The sequence below is a fragment of the Pelobates fuscus genome, chromosome 7, assembly GCF_036172605.1.
Source record: "Pelobates fuscus isolate aPelFus1 chromosome 7, aPelFus1.pri, whole genome shotgun sequence".
Lineage (NCBI taxonomy): Eukaryota > Metazoa > Chordata > Amphibia > Anura > Pelobatidae > Pelobates > Pelobates fuscus.
Genome location: NC_086323.1, coordinates 127,529,854 through 127,543,906, shown reverse-complemented (window position 1 = coordinate 127,543,906; position 14,053 = coordinate 127,529,854). Strand labels below are relative to the sequence as shown.

At 41.5% G+C, this 14,053-nt stretch overlaps 1 protein-coding gene across 1 annotated transcript in view; it reads left to right on the top strand.

The window, feature by feature from the left end:
- MAPKAPK3 (MAPK activated protein kinase 3) overlaps positions 1-14,053 on the top strand; it is a 43,540-nt gene that overhangs the window by 13,734 nt on the left and 15,753 nt on the right. The window contains exons 2-4 of the mRNA XM_063426616.1: positions 7,670-7,809; positions 9,175-9,239; positions 12,399-12,478. Of these exons, the coding sequence (XP_063282686.1) occupies positions 7,670-7,809; positions 9,175-9,239; positions 12,399-12,478 (285 nt within the window). The remainder of the gene's footprint in view (positions 1-7,669; positions 7,810-9,174; positions 9,240-12,398; positions 12,479-14,053) is intronic.

Genomic DNA, 14,053 nt, shown 5'->3' with positions numbered 1-14,053 from the left:
TCTAAGCCAAGCGACCTACCCTGGGACTTACAACCAGGGCCGGACTGGGAGAAAAATTCGGCCCGGGCATTTTTTTATCACAGCGGCCCACTAAGAAGGGGGCGGGGCAGAGAGGGTGTGTTTCGTCATCACCAATGACAAACACGCCCCCTCTCAAAGTGAGCATGTTGGTTCAATGCTCTTCCAGGGCAGACCATGCGCAGAGCTCTGCTAAAGAGCTCTAGCAAGAGAAAAAAAGCCCTGTATTTGTTCTGCACAGTGCAAGCAAATTTAATAACATGCTTGCACTGTGGTTCCTTGCAATTTGTCTCTGGTGTCTTTATAAATGGATACCAGGAGACAAAAGGGCCAGGAAAGAGTATTGTGCATGTGTTTGGAGCCTGCTTGTGGGATTGTGTGTATGTAGAGTGAGCTGATTGTGGTGTGGTATTGTGTAATAAGGTCGGTTTTAGTCGTGTTGTGTTTTTGGTGTAATGTAATGCAAATGTGGCTAGGGGTTGTAGAGAATATGTGTATTGGGGATGTTCTAAGTGTGTGCATACAGGCTATAGTGCGTACAGTATGTGTGTGTGTGTGTATATAGGTGATGTAGTGTTTGTTGGGGTTGTAGAGAGTGTGTGTTTAGGGGTGTAGTATGTGTTTGTTTACAATGAATCTAGTGTGTTTATAAGGGATCCAGAGTGTGTATTTTAGAAATGTAGTGTGTGTGTGTAGGTGGTGCAGTATGTGTGTATACAGGAGTCTAGTGTCTGTTCGAAGGACCCAGAATGTGTAGCTCTAGTGAGTGTGTGTATATAAAGATTCAGAGTGTATAAAGGGATCTAGTGTGTGTATATGATTCAGAGTTTGGTAAGGGATCTAGTGTGTGTCTGGAACGTAATGTGTTTAGGAGTGCAGTATGTGTGTGAGGGGTGCTGTAGTGTGTGTGTGTGTGTATATATATATATATTATGAATATGAATATGAATATGTTCGGAAGTATTGTGTGTGTGTTTGGTGCAGTGTGTATGTGTGAGGGGTGCAGTGGGTGTGATGGATGCTGTGTTTGAGTGGTGCTGTGGGTGCTGTGTGTGATGGTGCTGTTTGTGCTGTGTAAGGGTGCTGTGGGTGCTGTGTGTGATGGTGCTGTTTGTGCTGTGTGTAAGGGTGATGGGTGTGAGTGCTGTGTGTGATGGGTGTGAGGGTGATGGGTGTGAGGGTGATGTGTGTGATGGGTGTAAAGGTGATGTGTGTGCGAGTGCTGTGTGTGAGTGCTGTGTGTGAGTGCTGTGTGAGAGTGTTGTGTGTGAGAGGGCTGTGTGTGATATGTGTGAGTGCTGTGTGTGATGTGTGTGTGTGAGAGGGCTGTACGTGATGTGTGTGTGTGTGTGTGTGTGGGCTTTATGTGATGTGTGTGAGAGTGCTGTGCATGATAGTGCTGTGTGAGAGTGCTGTGTGTGTGAGAGAGCTGTGTGTGTGTGTGTGATGTGTGTGATGTGTGTGTGAGAGTGCTGTGTGTGAGGGTGCTGTGTGTGATGGGTGTGAGTGATGTGTGTGTGAGAGGGCCGTGTGTGTGCTGTGTGTGATGTGAGTGCTGTGTGTGATGTGTGTGTGTGAGTGCTGTGTGTGATGTGTGTGAGTGCTGTATGTGAGGGTGCTGTGTGTGATGGGTGTGAGAGTGCTGTGTGTGTGAGAGTGCTGTGTGTGATGTGTGTGAGTGTTGTATGTGAGGGTGCTGTGTGTGATGGGTGTGAGAGTGCTGTGTGTGTGTGAGTGCTGTATGTGAGGGTGCTGTGTGTGAGGGTGCTGTGTGTGTGAGGGTGCTGTGTGTGAGGGTGCTGTGTGTGAGCGTGCTGTGTGTGTGTGTGTGTGAGAGGGCTGTGTGTGAGAGGGCTGTGTGTGAGAGGGCTGTGTGTGAGAGGGCTGTGTGTGAGAGCGGGCTGTGTGTGTGAGAGGGCTGTGTGTGTGTGAGAGGGCTGTGTGTGTGAGAGGGCTGTGTGTGTGAGAGGGCTGTGTGTGTGAGAGGGCTGTGTGTGTGAGAGGGCTGTGTGTGATGTGTGTGAGTGCTGTATGTGAGGGTGCAGTGTGTGATGGGTGTGAGAGTGCTGTGGATAAGTGTTATGTGTGTGTGTGTGGGGGGGGGTAAAAAATAAAAATAACCAGTTATTAAGTCCTCCCCCTCCCTTCTTACCTTTAGCCTGGGAGGGGGGGGACCGGCACGCTGGTACCTGGAGAGAGTGGGAGGGGGCCGGCACTCTGACACCATCCCTGGTGGTCCAGTGGGTGAATGAACTCTAGCCTGCGGGCTAGAGTTCACTCTCGCGAGATCCGGTGCGTTGCCATGGCGGAGCTGCAAGATAGGGTAAATGAGAAATATATAATTTGTATAACAATTTGGAACAGGGTGTAGAGTTATCCAGGCTAGCCATGCTGTCAGAACACACACCACATTAAGTTACAACATAGTTACTCACATGAAACCCACCACGTTATACATGCTAATGTTGCTGTTTGCCACCCTGGTGACTTATAACTAGACGTACATACCAAGCTTGTTTATTCTCATATAAAAACAAAATGTGCCAATAACTCAATGCCATATATGTGAAATACCTTGTTTTAATAGGCTTGTACTATGCTGTTGTGGCATCGTCAGCTTGTATGTTATCTCGTGCACAATAAAAATAAAGAATTATAAAAAAAAAAAAAAAAAAAAGGTTAGCGATTTACCATAAGATAAAGTAGTTCCTATTGAATTTCATTAACATTCCAAAAGTCTTTATGAAAGTTTTTTTATGTCAATCTTTCTTTTATTGAGGCATAGGGTTATGGTGATACAGAATAAAGAGAGGGAGACTTGCAGGGGTTACACAGGTTAATATCATCATATCAAGTTACAAAATCTCCAAGAGTTATCCGCCTCATTTTATATATATTTTTTTTTAAACAAGCTTAAAACATTGAGCCATTCAAACATGTGTGTTATAATGTATGTCTCGGTTATCCTGCTTAATTAACGTGACGTTGATACATCAAAACATATTTTGTGTAGAAACATAAAGATATCGGGCTTTACAATAGTAACAGATTAGTTTAAGTACGCTTATGGGTCGTTCGGTGAAGACGATTTTAAGCAGGCTAGAAATAGATGCAATACAGCAAATCAAAGCTTTACATTCAAGGGTATTATCATGTGGAGCATCTAAAGTGAGTGATTCAGGTTAAAACTGAGCCGTGGAGGCCAAGATAGGGACAAGTTAAACTGAGACCACAGGATTATGACAGTCGTATAGTTTAGTTATGCTAACAGATAACAGGTAGGCCAGTATATCGCACAAAATGCCACTTAGTGTCTCGTGCAGCTAAGCCTAGGTATGATGTTTAACGGCCTATGTCAGCCAGACCGGGATAGAGGGTTTACACTGGTTTCAGCAGCCTATTAACAAGTCGGTTCGCCAGTAGGGGTACCGCTCGAATGGCCTATGGTTTTTGCACCGTATGGTGGCAAGTAACATTAGGATGTATGTGGGTTAGGAGCCTAACAGAATACACCAGCATAGTCGCATTAGTGTGAGCAGCAAGCAGCTAAAAAATATCGCTGGGCAGGACTGGTTAAAGGGTATACATGAGACATTGGACATATAGAGGAGACATATATTACATCGCTGAAATATAGGGCAGCATGTTTATGAAAGTTTTATCATTATGAATACCTCATATAGTTTTTTGGTTGTTTGTTTTTTGAGGGGGGAGGAGGTGGGGCTATGAAGGGGTGGAGGGGGAGTGAGGGGAAATTACATAGCTGCTTTAAAGCCAAAGCAGTCAAACTGGAATCATTGCTGATTTGGAGAATTTTCTCCAGTTTGGCTATGTTGGCCTTAGATTTGGAATTCTCTTTGAATTCTCACTTTAATGTCAATCATTTATATAAGCTCTTTTCTGGAAATTGACATTGGGGAAGAATACGTATGTTTCAATTTCCTCTCTTCGTTTGCATTCTTTGCCCTGGCTTTGCCTTGTCTGAACTGGATTATCATGTCATTTGCTAAATCTGAAATACACATAAAAAAAAAACAGAGCATCTCATAAAGGTTCATTCAAGTTATAGGTGATTTTCCATATTTTATTAATTGGTGTAAATTTCAGAAAGCTAATATTTCCCGCTAAGCAGAAGGAACAGGCAATGTTTTAGGGTGGGTCTTTGTCAAACTGGAGCCTCGCTGGTTACAAACAGGCGTGTAATGTATATTCGAAACTACTAACAGCTGTGAAATAGCCTGAGTCATTTGATCACATAATCACATGACACAGTTTCATTTTTAAAAAGCAGTATGAAAGTTCATTGATCATTTCTGCCACACACAAACGGTAATCTTATTAAATACAGGCACTCACAGTAAATGCAATGTGTAGGTTTGTGTACAGTTAGCAATTCTGTTTTTGTTTTTTTATTGAATTAATTTATGTATTTATGTATTTATTTTTGTTGTGCCGTGATACGTTTAGAGAATCTCATAAAATAGCTGCTCTGAGACGATAGCAAATATGGTAACATCTGCATAAGTATAACATCCAGAAAAAGAAATTACATAATTCTGTCTTGTTAGCATTTAGTAATAGGCTGCACATTTATAAGTAACAAAATAATTTATAGTAAGCGCAAACTGAGTATTATCACATAGACCGTAGTTTAGCTAGGTTAGGAGAGTAGAGTGTTCCTTGGGAGAAAATACTTATGGCCGGATACTAATCATTCAAGGGAAGGCCCTATCCTGGATCCCACATGTTTTAGTTTATTAACCTTCTTCAGTTAAAACAATAAATAAATTAATTGCTTTGCTGCATACATCAAACCTTTGACATCACTGTGAGATTTGTTAATGTTCTATTAGCGTTTTACACAAACAGTGCCATATGAAGATTGCCCCGGGCCCTAAGCAGGATGCCTCCTAGAGCCTGGGCTCTATTTCTGTGAGTGTTTTGTGTAGTTGCTAAGTGCTGGATATGTAGACTGAGTGCTGTGTGTGGCTGTGTACTAGCTGAGTGTTGTGTCTACGGGGGTAGGAATAAGGAAGGGACTGATTAGGCCTGTGTTTTCTATTTGAGTGTTGTGTGTGGTGACTGAATTTTGTGTGACTGAGTGTGTTGGGGGAAGGTGGTTGAGAGTGTGGGGATATATTTTCCATTTGCCCCTATCCTGCCTACTTTTTTGGCAGGAGGGGGTGTTATCACTGGTGGTGAGCTGTGGAGCTGAACCCTGGTGGTCTAGTGGATGGTGAGCTGTGAAGCTGGTTTTCTGGTGTTCTGGTGGAGGAGCATTGTGGTCTGCACCTTTACTGGGCAGAGATCATTGTAAGAGCTCCCTCATGGAATTGGTGTGCTGTCAATGATCAGATCGCTCGCTGTAATGCTTTGAGTCATTGGGGGACAGTGATTGAGCTCTTAACGCAACCTGTACCTGATGTACCTGGTGCAGACCATGAAGTTCCCTCAACGATGTGAGGGGCCTAGGGCTGATCAGGGAGATATTTTGATTTCCCTGTTGGCTTATAGGGGCCCCCTCAGAGACCCATGTCTGAGCCTGGGCACTTGGTGACAGCCTATCCCACTTTATGGGTAAAACTGCTCTGATGAAAAAAACAACAATTGAACCAAACCCCTCAAAAACGTCTGTGACCATAAATCCTAGGGGATTACAGCAAATGCAAGAGCTTCAAATGTGTGTATCTGTTTATATTCTGTTATTTTGAATTTGTTTTAGATTTGCATTTGTATTCATAATATCTAGCCTTGCGTTTTCCGTTAAACCTTTATAAGAACTTGCTATGTATGATGTTTTGAAGTGATTTTCTGGGGCTTTTTGCTAAAAATGAAAAATGTAGACATTAGGACAAGATAAGCATGGCCAGAGATCCTATGATTATATGATGAAGCAGGATCCATTCCTGGCCAGTATTCCAGTTATTCTGACCAGTCTGTGACTGAAGAAGAAGCCAGAGATTCCTACTTGTGAGTGCATCTACAGGCAGCTTCTTACTGAGATGTTTCTCGAAACAAAATATCAACTGTATGTTACCAGACCTATAAAGTACATGGAAGAAAAACTTGCGAGAAATCCAGCAGGAGGTCCTAACTCTGCGCATGCAAGTTACGGCAGTCAACATAAGTGCAGTGTGACGGGCCGCCTGGCACCCCGACCGGGTAGCTCCATCAATCGCTGCTTCCTAGTAATCCTTGAGTACCATAAGCACAGCACTGGAACACCATAACCACCGTAAACCCCACAAGCCGCCGCAGCTTGGTTGGGGTCTCGCTGTCCTCCACCCACACTAGCCCCAAGGTCAGGATCCAGCTTCTAGTGGGTAGACCTCTCCTAGTCCAGAGAGCGAAGCAGGTTGCTCTTACAAGAGCAATCGTTGTGATCCAAGGGAGTATAGTGATTATAGCAATCCCCAGAGTTAATCTAGCTCTCCAATCCCCCAAACATGAGCCTAGACTTCATGAAGGGTAAAACGAAATCTGATTAATAGCAGCCACAACTGGCCTTATATGCAGATCCCAATGCAAGGGGCACTCCTTTCTGGACCTGAGAGTAGACTACAGTAAAAACATATACACGATTATATTGGTTCTCAGGTCCAAGACACTCCCATACAAAATAGGTCAATTCCTCCCCTATGCCTGAGAGACAATTGAGTAAAGCACTGTATTAAACCCAATTATCTCCAGGCACAAAAAAACCCAAAATACCTTAAAACACACCAAATCCCCACAAACATATCCAAAAATCACCCAGAACAGTTCAGGGATTCAGGAATTTTCTGGAAATCATAATTTGTCCGACCACCCACATGGTCCCATGCCCAAAACAGTTCCAGAGAATCAGGGCTAGTGGTCGGTCTAGTTCGGTAGTTTAAAAATGAACAAACTACAGAACAGAGTCAATAGTCTTATCCTGGAGCTTGATCCCCTTGTACATGGAAACGTTTCCGCTGAACAGCGCCTTTCTAAGTGTTGTAGAACCGAACGCAGGCGATGCTGGAAGTATAGCAGTGTTCAGGAGTTTCTGTGTCCGTTTTCAGTTCCATGAGATTCATGCCCAAACACCGCTGCCTGCTTTCATGCAAACAAGATGGCCGCCACCTCGTGGTCGTCCATAGGAATTGCGGTCACCCAGACGAACACTTAGAACACTGCGGTGGAAATTGCTACAAAGTTTTAAAGTATCAATGTGCTGACTGCTTTATGGTTAAACTTTGTAGCCCTTTGCTAAGCCTTGCACCTGTGTACACCTTCTTTGGTCACATGATCATCTGGGGAAATGGACACTTACAGGGTTATTCAAATGAGAATTCAAAGTGAACTCAAATTTAAGGAGACAATATGTGACCTGAAAAAGTCAGTTTGGCAACTCTGAGAATTCAAAGTAAATTTCAAATTTAAGGCCAGAGTTGCCAAACTGAATTTGTCCAGTTCAGCAATTTTGTTTCCTTAAATTTGAATTAACTTTGAATTCTCACTTTAGTGAAGAACCGTGTAGGTCTCATTTATTGTATCATTTATCACAAAACAGAAAGATAAAATCTGCATGGGTTTGCTTTGCCTTTTATAGACCCGTGTGTATTATAGAAACAGTATTTAAATAATATGGACTTAATTCACTCATTCCATACTTTTTACTCTGATTTAGATCCTGCTTGATAGCCCTAAGTCTCGTCGAGAGGTGGAGTATCATACCAGAGCATCAGGAGGACCACATATTGTAGGAGTTTTGGATGTGTATGAGAATATACACCGGGGGAAACGATGTCTACTAATTGTCATGGAGTGGTATGGATGCAACACAACAAAATATAAATAGACATAATGTAAAAATGTGTTGCAGTTTTTGGTCATTCTTTTTTGGTTTACATAATCACACATGGAACATAGGGATTTGCCGTGTACAACATTTAAAGAACACTCCAATCACCGTAAGCACTACTGCCCATTGTAGTCATAATGGTGCCAGGAGAGTAATTTGTTCAACCATTTTGTAATGGTTTGACTATTTATCGTGGTCATGGATCTGGATTCTTCTTTCAGGAGAATCCAGTTAGCTCTACTGAGCTAAACAGCGTTATGCTCTGTATCAGACCTGATTAAATCAGTGAAGATATCAAACTTCTACTGCAGGAGAAGACTGGATGCACTGCCAGCACCTGGGGAGCCCTGGAAAGCTGCCAAACCATTTTAAAATAGTTTGATATATTACACTGGAAGGGCTCCAGGACAGTCCTGGCACCATAACCAGCACATCTGACTGTAGTGGTTATGGTCTTTGGAGTGCTCTTTTAATGTTCTACGCTGTAAGAATTTGGAACTGTCTCCCAAGAGGACATGAAAGATCTTTACTTAATGGTGAAAACGTTTTTCAATATATTTTATTAGTTAAACTTACAAACACACTCGTGCTGGGCTATTCAACCATCGGTAGAAAATAAGAAACCTTTTCAATGTGTATTTAAATTCTGAAAAGAGATTTGCTATTGATGGCTAAGTACAATCAATGAGCAGATAAAATGCTGAATAAAACAGGTATTGGTAAGGGTTAAGAAGCCTGGCCTTGGTTTATCTAAAACCTTTTTGTCACAACAGCTCATTCCATTGACAATGTTTTACGCAACCAGTTCCCGTCCTCCAGCAGCTCTCTCTATTTTTAACATAATACCTTGCTAATGTATTGACCTAAAATTTATGTCTTTAGAACATCTCTATGAGCCATCAAATGAAAATATATTTTGTGCTGCTGACAATAACTCACTTTTCAAACTCAAGGTCTCAGAACATAACTGTCAAATTCCATTATCTGTCACAACATGGATTGACAATAGAGAGATCTTTAGCTGTGTACGAGAGAACTCCTATAACCAATGTCTCGCAAAGGATTTTATGAGTTATAATATATGACCTGCTAGTGCATAACCCAGGGAAATAGGATTTATATAACGAATTAACCAGTATCTTACGGCACACTATGGCAAAACTTATTGCAGCAAGGAAAATGTCGGACAATAATTATAGACTGTAAGTAACACACAACTAGTGGTAACAGTAGTATTCATCTGCAAGAACTTTCTAGACATATTTTGACTGACATAACAACTAACACGTCTTTCTTTGTATTCCCTTTTTTTCCATAATGTTCTGTGTCAGTATGCAGGGTGGGGAACTCTTCACTCGTATCCAGCAGAGAGGAGACCAAGCCTTCACAGAAAGAGGTAAGAAGACTACTGGAACTGAATAAGACTCCGGGTAGTGCAGGGTTGCACTATGTATAAAGCTATAAGGTCTAGCTCATGGACCAACTCTGTGTAATACTATAAGGAGCAGAGAATAGACAGAATAGGCAAGAATATTACAGAACTAGGAAAGGTGTTTACAAAATTAATAAGGGGAATGGGAGATTTTTCATGAAGTTCCGATGAAGGAGTATTTTACTTCTTTAGAAGGTAAATCACCTTTGAGGGGATGTAATGACATTATACAAAAATATGCAGGGTCCGTACAAAGAGCTCTCTGGTAACCTGTCCATTAATAGTACTGTACTAATAACAAGAGGTTACCCATTTAGACAGCCATCTTATTTGATTCTCAACAGATTTTCAAATGTCTGAATATTTTGTGTTTCTAAAATAAGTATACAAAGATATAATAGTTTAATAAACTCATCTGGTAACTCCTAACTCATCGCTGACCTTTAAATGCAAAATAAATAGAGCGCTAGAGTCCAGACGCAAGTACCAGGTCTCCAGCTCTCCTTATATACATACAAACATTGGCTAGATACCCAAATTGGGATGCCAACAAGAACAATCAAATCCTGCCTTTGTTGATAAGGATAACATAACTGTCTCAATTGTGTCATGTTTTTGACAAAGTTTGGATGCTCTTGTGGGAATCCCAGTGCAAGTATCCAACTTTGTCTTTTTTCTTTACAGTAGTTAATATGTGGTTAACAGCAGTGCTGTGTTCTGGATTTGTGCTGTCCTAGGCACGGCTAAATTCAGCACCCCCCTTATCTAAATTTGCTCCACCAATTCATGCCAAGGCCTTTTCTTTTTACTGACAGACGGACACACACACACACACTCACAATGACAGACACACACACTCACTGACAGACACACACGCCCACTTCCAGTCACAAACATACTCACTGACAGACACACACACACACACTCACTCACAATGACAGACACAAACGCACACTGACAGTCACAAACATACTCACTGACAGACATACACAGACACACACATTTTCTTATACACTCACCTATTATTAATATATTTTTTTATCAAAAAGGACATATCTCCCTCGTCGCCCGGTTAGAATATTAGTACTTTAACACCTAGGGGGACCCTAAGATGGCAGCCAGCTTTTGGGCCCCGCCGGTACACAAGGCAAACAAGGCATTTACCTGGGCACTTGGAGCAACGTTTTTTGTCGCCCCCCTGAAAGTGCCGCGCTAGGCAAATGCCGTGTTTGCCTTGTGGTAAATACAGCCCTGGTTAACAGTGTGCTGATCCATTGAGAAATCTGACAGCCATTTTCCAGTCAAGACAGAATTTTTTCCTATTTTATTTCTCTCAGCTCCACATGTTGTATGGGTATCTCTGTATTTTACTTAGCTCTGTCTATTCAATGGGTATCTCTGTAGTCTGCCCAGCTCTTTGTATTGTGCCCATCACTGTGTATTATATCTCTACTTTTCTCAGCTCTGTTAGTGGTATGGTAATAGAAACATAGAATGTGACGGCAGATAAGAACAATTTGGCCCATCTAGTCTGCCCAATTTTCTAAATACTTTCATTAGTCCCTGGCCTTATCTTATAGTTAGGATAACCTTATGCCTATCCCACGCATGCTTAAATTCCTTCACTGTGTTAACATCTACCACTTCAGCTGGAAGGCTATTCCATGCATCCACTACCCTCTCAGGAAAGTAATACTTCCTGATATTATTTTTTAACCTTTGTCCCTCTAATTTAAGACTATGTCCTCTTGTTGTGGTCATTTTTCTTCTTTTAAATATAGTTTCCTCCTTTACTGTTTTAATTCACTATATGACTTTAAATGTTTCTATCATATCCCCCCTTTCCTCCAAGTTACACATGTTAAGATCCTTTAACCTATCCTTGTTTTATCCTGCAATCCACAATCCCCAGTTGAACCCACAATCCCTAGCTCCGAAGGCTGCTGCCTTATCCATTAGGCCACTAGGCCACATCTTTGTACTGTACTCAGCTATATGTATATTATAGATATATTTATGTTGTACCCAGCTTGTTTTATTGTATCTTAAAATCTCATCCCCAGCCACCATCGCCATGTATCCAATTATGAAACTCTATAACTACCCACCAGAACCACTCACTTAAACAAAAACAAAGTGTGATTGAAGTTATTTTTGCTGCCAGATAACATGAGTTTCCATGACATTCCCAGGACCAGTGGGGGCAAACCCAAACATTGGGCCCCTGTCCTGTAGTTTGGGATTTATTTCTGCACATTAGGAAATACCAGAGATAAATCGCCATTAATTGCCTTGTAAGCTTGTCTTTAAACACACCTGCTGCTGTGTTTATTGCATTGCAGGGTATCTTGTAAATGCCCCAACTTGGTTCATGTCCTTAGTTGCCAATTTCATCTCATCATTCGATGGGATGAATGGGGTTAGCAGACCACAATTTACCATCATGCATGTAAACTGTGCATGTTTCTGAATTAATTTCCCAATCACAGCGTGGATCCCAATGGAACCAATGTGATTAGTAAATGGAGTACACGCTGGGAACTCAGCAATTCCCCATAGTACCAGGCAGCAGTCTCAAGCCCTGCCAGATGGAATGCATAAAATAATCTATACATCCTGCAACCCCAGCCTTAGCAGAGACATTCCCCTGTATTTCATGGGTGCAAGAGTGCCATCAGAACTCTTTTGAGTTTAGTGAATAACCCATTATGTGCTTTTTGCCTATATTATTTTGTCAGTGGTTTTCTTAATGCAATTTGCTGTTTATTGAACAGACTATTCTGGTGTCCACAGCGAGCACAACCAATTCATTTATTAATTGAAACCCCATATTTTCCCCAGTATGTCATCGGTCATTTTTATCCAATTTTTCCTATTTTAGCATTTTGGTTTAGTTATTTTATTGTTCTTTTAGAAATATATATTTTTTTTGTGTCTAGAAGATTGTAAAATGAGAGCAGCATGCTCAGTGTTTGCCACCATGTGTATTATTACTTTCGTTGCGCGAATGGTTTGAGGGGGGGTCAGAGTTAGTAAATGGGAGCTATGGTCTAATAACCATTTTTCCAACACTCATTCATATCACCACCCTATGTATCACTGACCTCCCTCTCCTTTCTTCAGAGGCCTCTGAGATCATGCGGGACATAGGAATGGCCATACAGCATCTACATGAACTGAATATAGCCCACAGAGACGTCAAGGTCAGCTATGCATGACATATTACTTTCATATATGACTGAAATCCTCTAAATGTCTGTCTGTTTGGGGCTACTTTGTCTTTTTTTGATGTTTTTGGTTTGTCTGTGTGGAATTCTAGCTGACAAAGATTATGTCTGGATTTTGTTAATAAATAAGTGCCTGCTGGAAATATTTATAAAGAAAGTCGTAGTGTCTGCATGAGGTGTAGTGAGATTTTAGGGCTTATTACTTAGACCGCATTACTCTTTTTCATACTGTTAAATCCAACTTTAATTTAACTTTAATTTATCTTTTGATGCTTCATTTTTTTTTTTTTAAATAATACAAATTAAAATGACAAGCATGGGGGACGGGGAAGGGGTCTACTGGCAAGCATTAGGAGCCTCAGGCCAGCTCAAGCCAACCTAAGTTCCAATGTAGAGCCCAATTTTAATATGGGTCTCTAATAGTGATGTCCCGAACGGTTCGCTGGCGAAGAGCTCCTGGCGAACATCGCTTGTTCGCCACAGATGGCGAACATATGCGATGTTTGGTCCGCCCCTATTCGTCTTCATTGAGTAAACTTCGACCCTGTACCTCACAGTCAGCAGACACATTCCAGCCAATCAGCAGCAGACCCTCCCTCCCAGACCCTACCACCTCCTAGACAGCATACAATTTAGATTAATTCTGAAGCTGCATTCATTTTTTTTTTGTGTTTATTATACATTATCCTCCATAGCCAGTAACCTGTGTTTATTATACAATGTCCTCCCCATAGCCAGTAACGTGTTTATTATACATTATCCTCCCATAGCCAGTAACCTGTGTTTATTATACATTATCCTCCCATAGCCAGTAACCTGTGTTTATTATACATTATCCTCCCATAGCCAGTAACCTGTGTTTATTATACTTTATCCCCCCCATAGCCAGTAACCTGTGTTTATTATACATTATCCCCCCCATAGCCAGTAACCTGTGTTTATTATACATTATCCCCCCACAACCAGTAACCTGTGTTTATTATACATTATCCCTCCCATAGCCAGTAACCTGTGTTTATTATACATTATTCCCCCCATACCCAGTAACCTGTGTTTATTATACATTATCCTCCCATACCCAGTAACCTGTGTTTATTATACATTATCCTCCCATAGCCAGTAACCTGTGTTTATTATGCATTATCCCCCCATAGCCAGTAACCAGTGTTTATTATGCATTATCCCCCCATAGCCAGTAACCTGTGTTTATTATACATTATGCCTCCATAGCCAGTAACCTGTGTTTATTATACATTATCCCTCCATAACCAGTAACCTGTGTTTATTATACATTATCGTTTCAGGGCCTGCCCGGGCACAGTGTAACACCAGTGCAACTCATATCTGGTGTAACAGTAGTGTACATTAAAAAAAAAAAACTAGAAATTTGACTGTGAAATAATAGCAGTCAGTTTCCTTCACACGTGTGCGTTTCAGGGCCTGCCAGGGCACAGTGTCACACCAGTGCAACTCATATCTGGTGTAACAGTAGTGTACATTTAAAAAAAAAAAAAATACAGGGGGCTTGTTGCCACCTTTCGGGGACCCTTG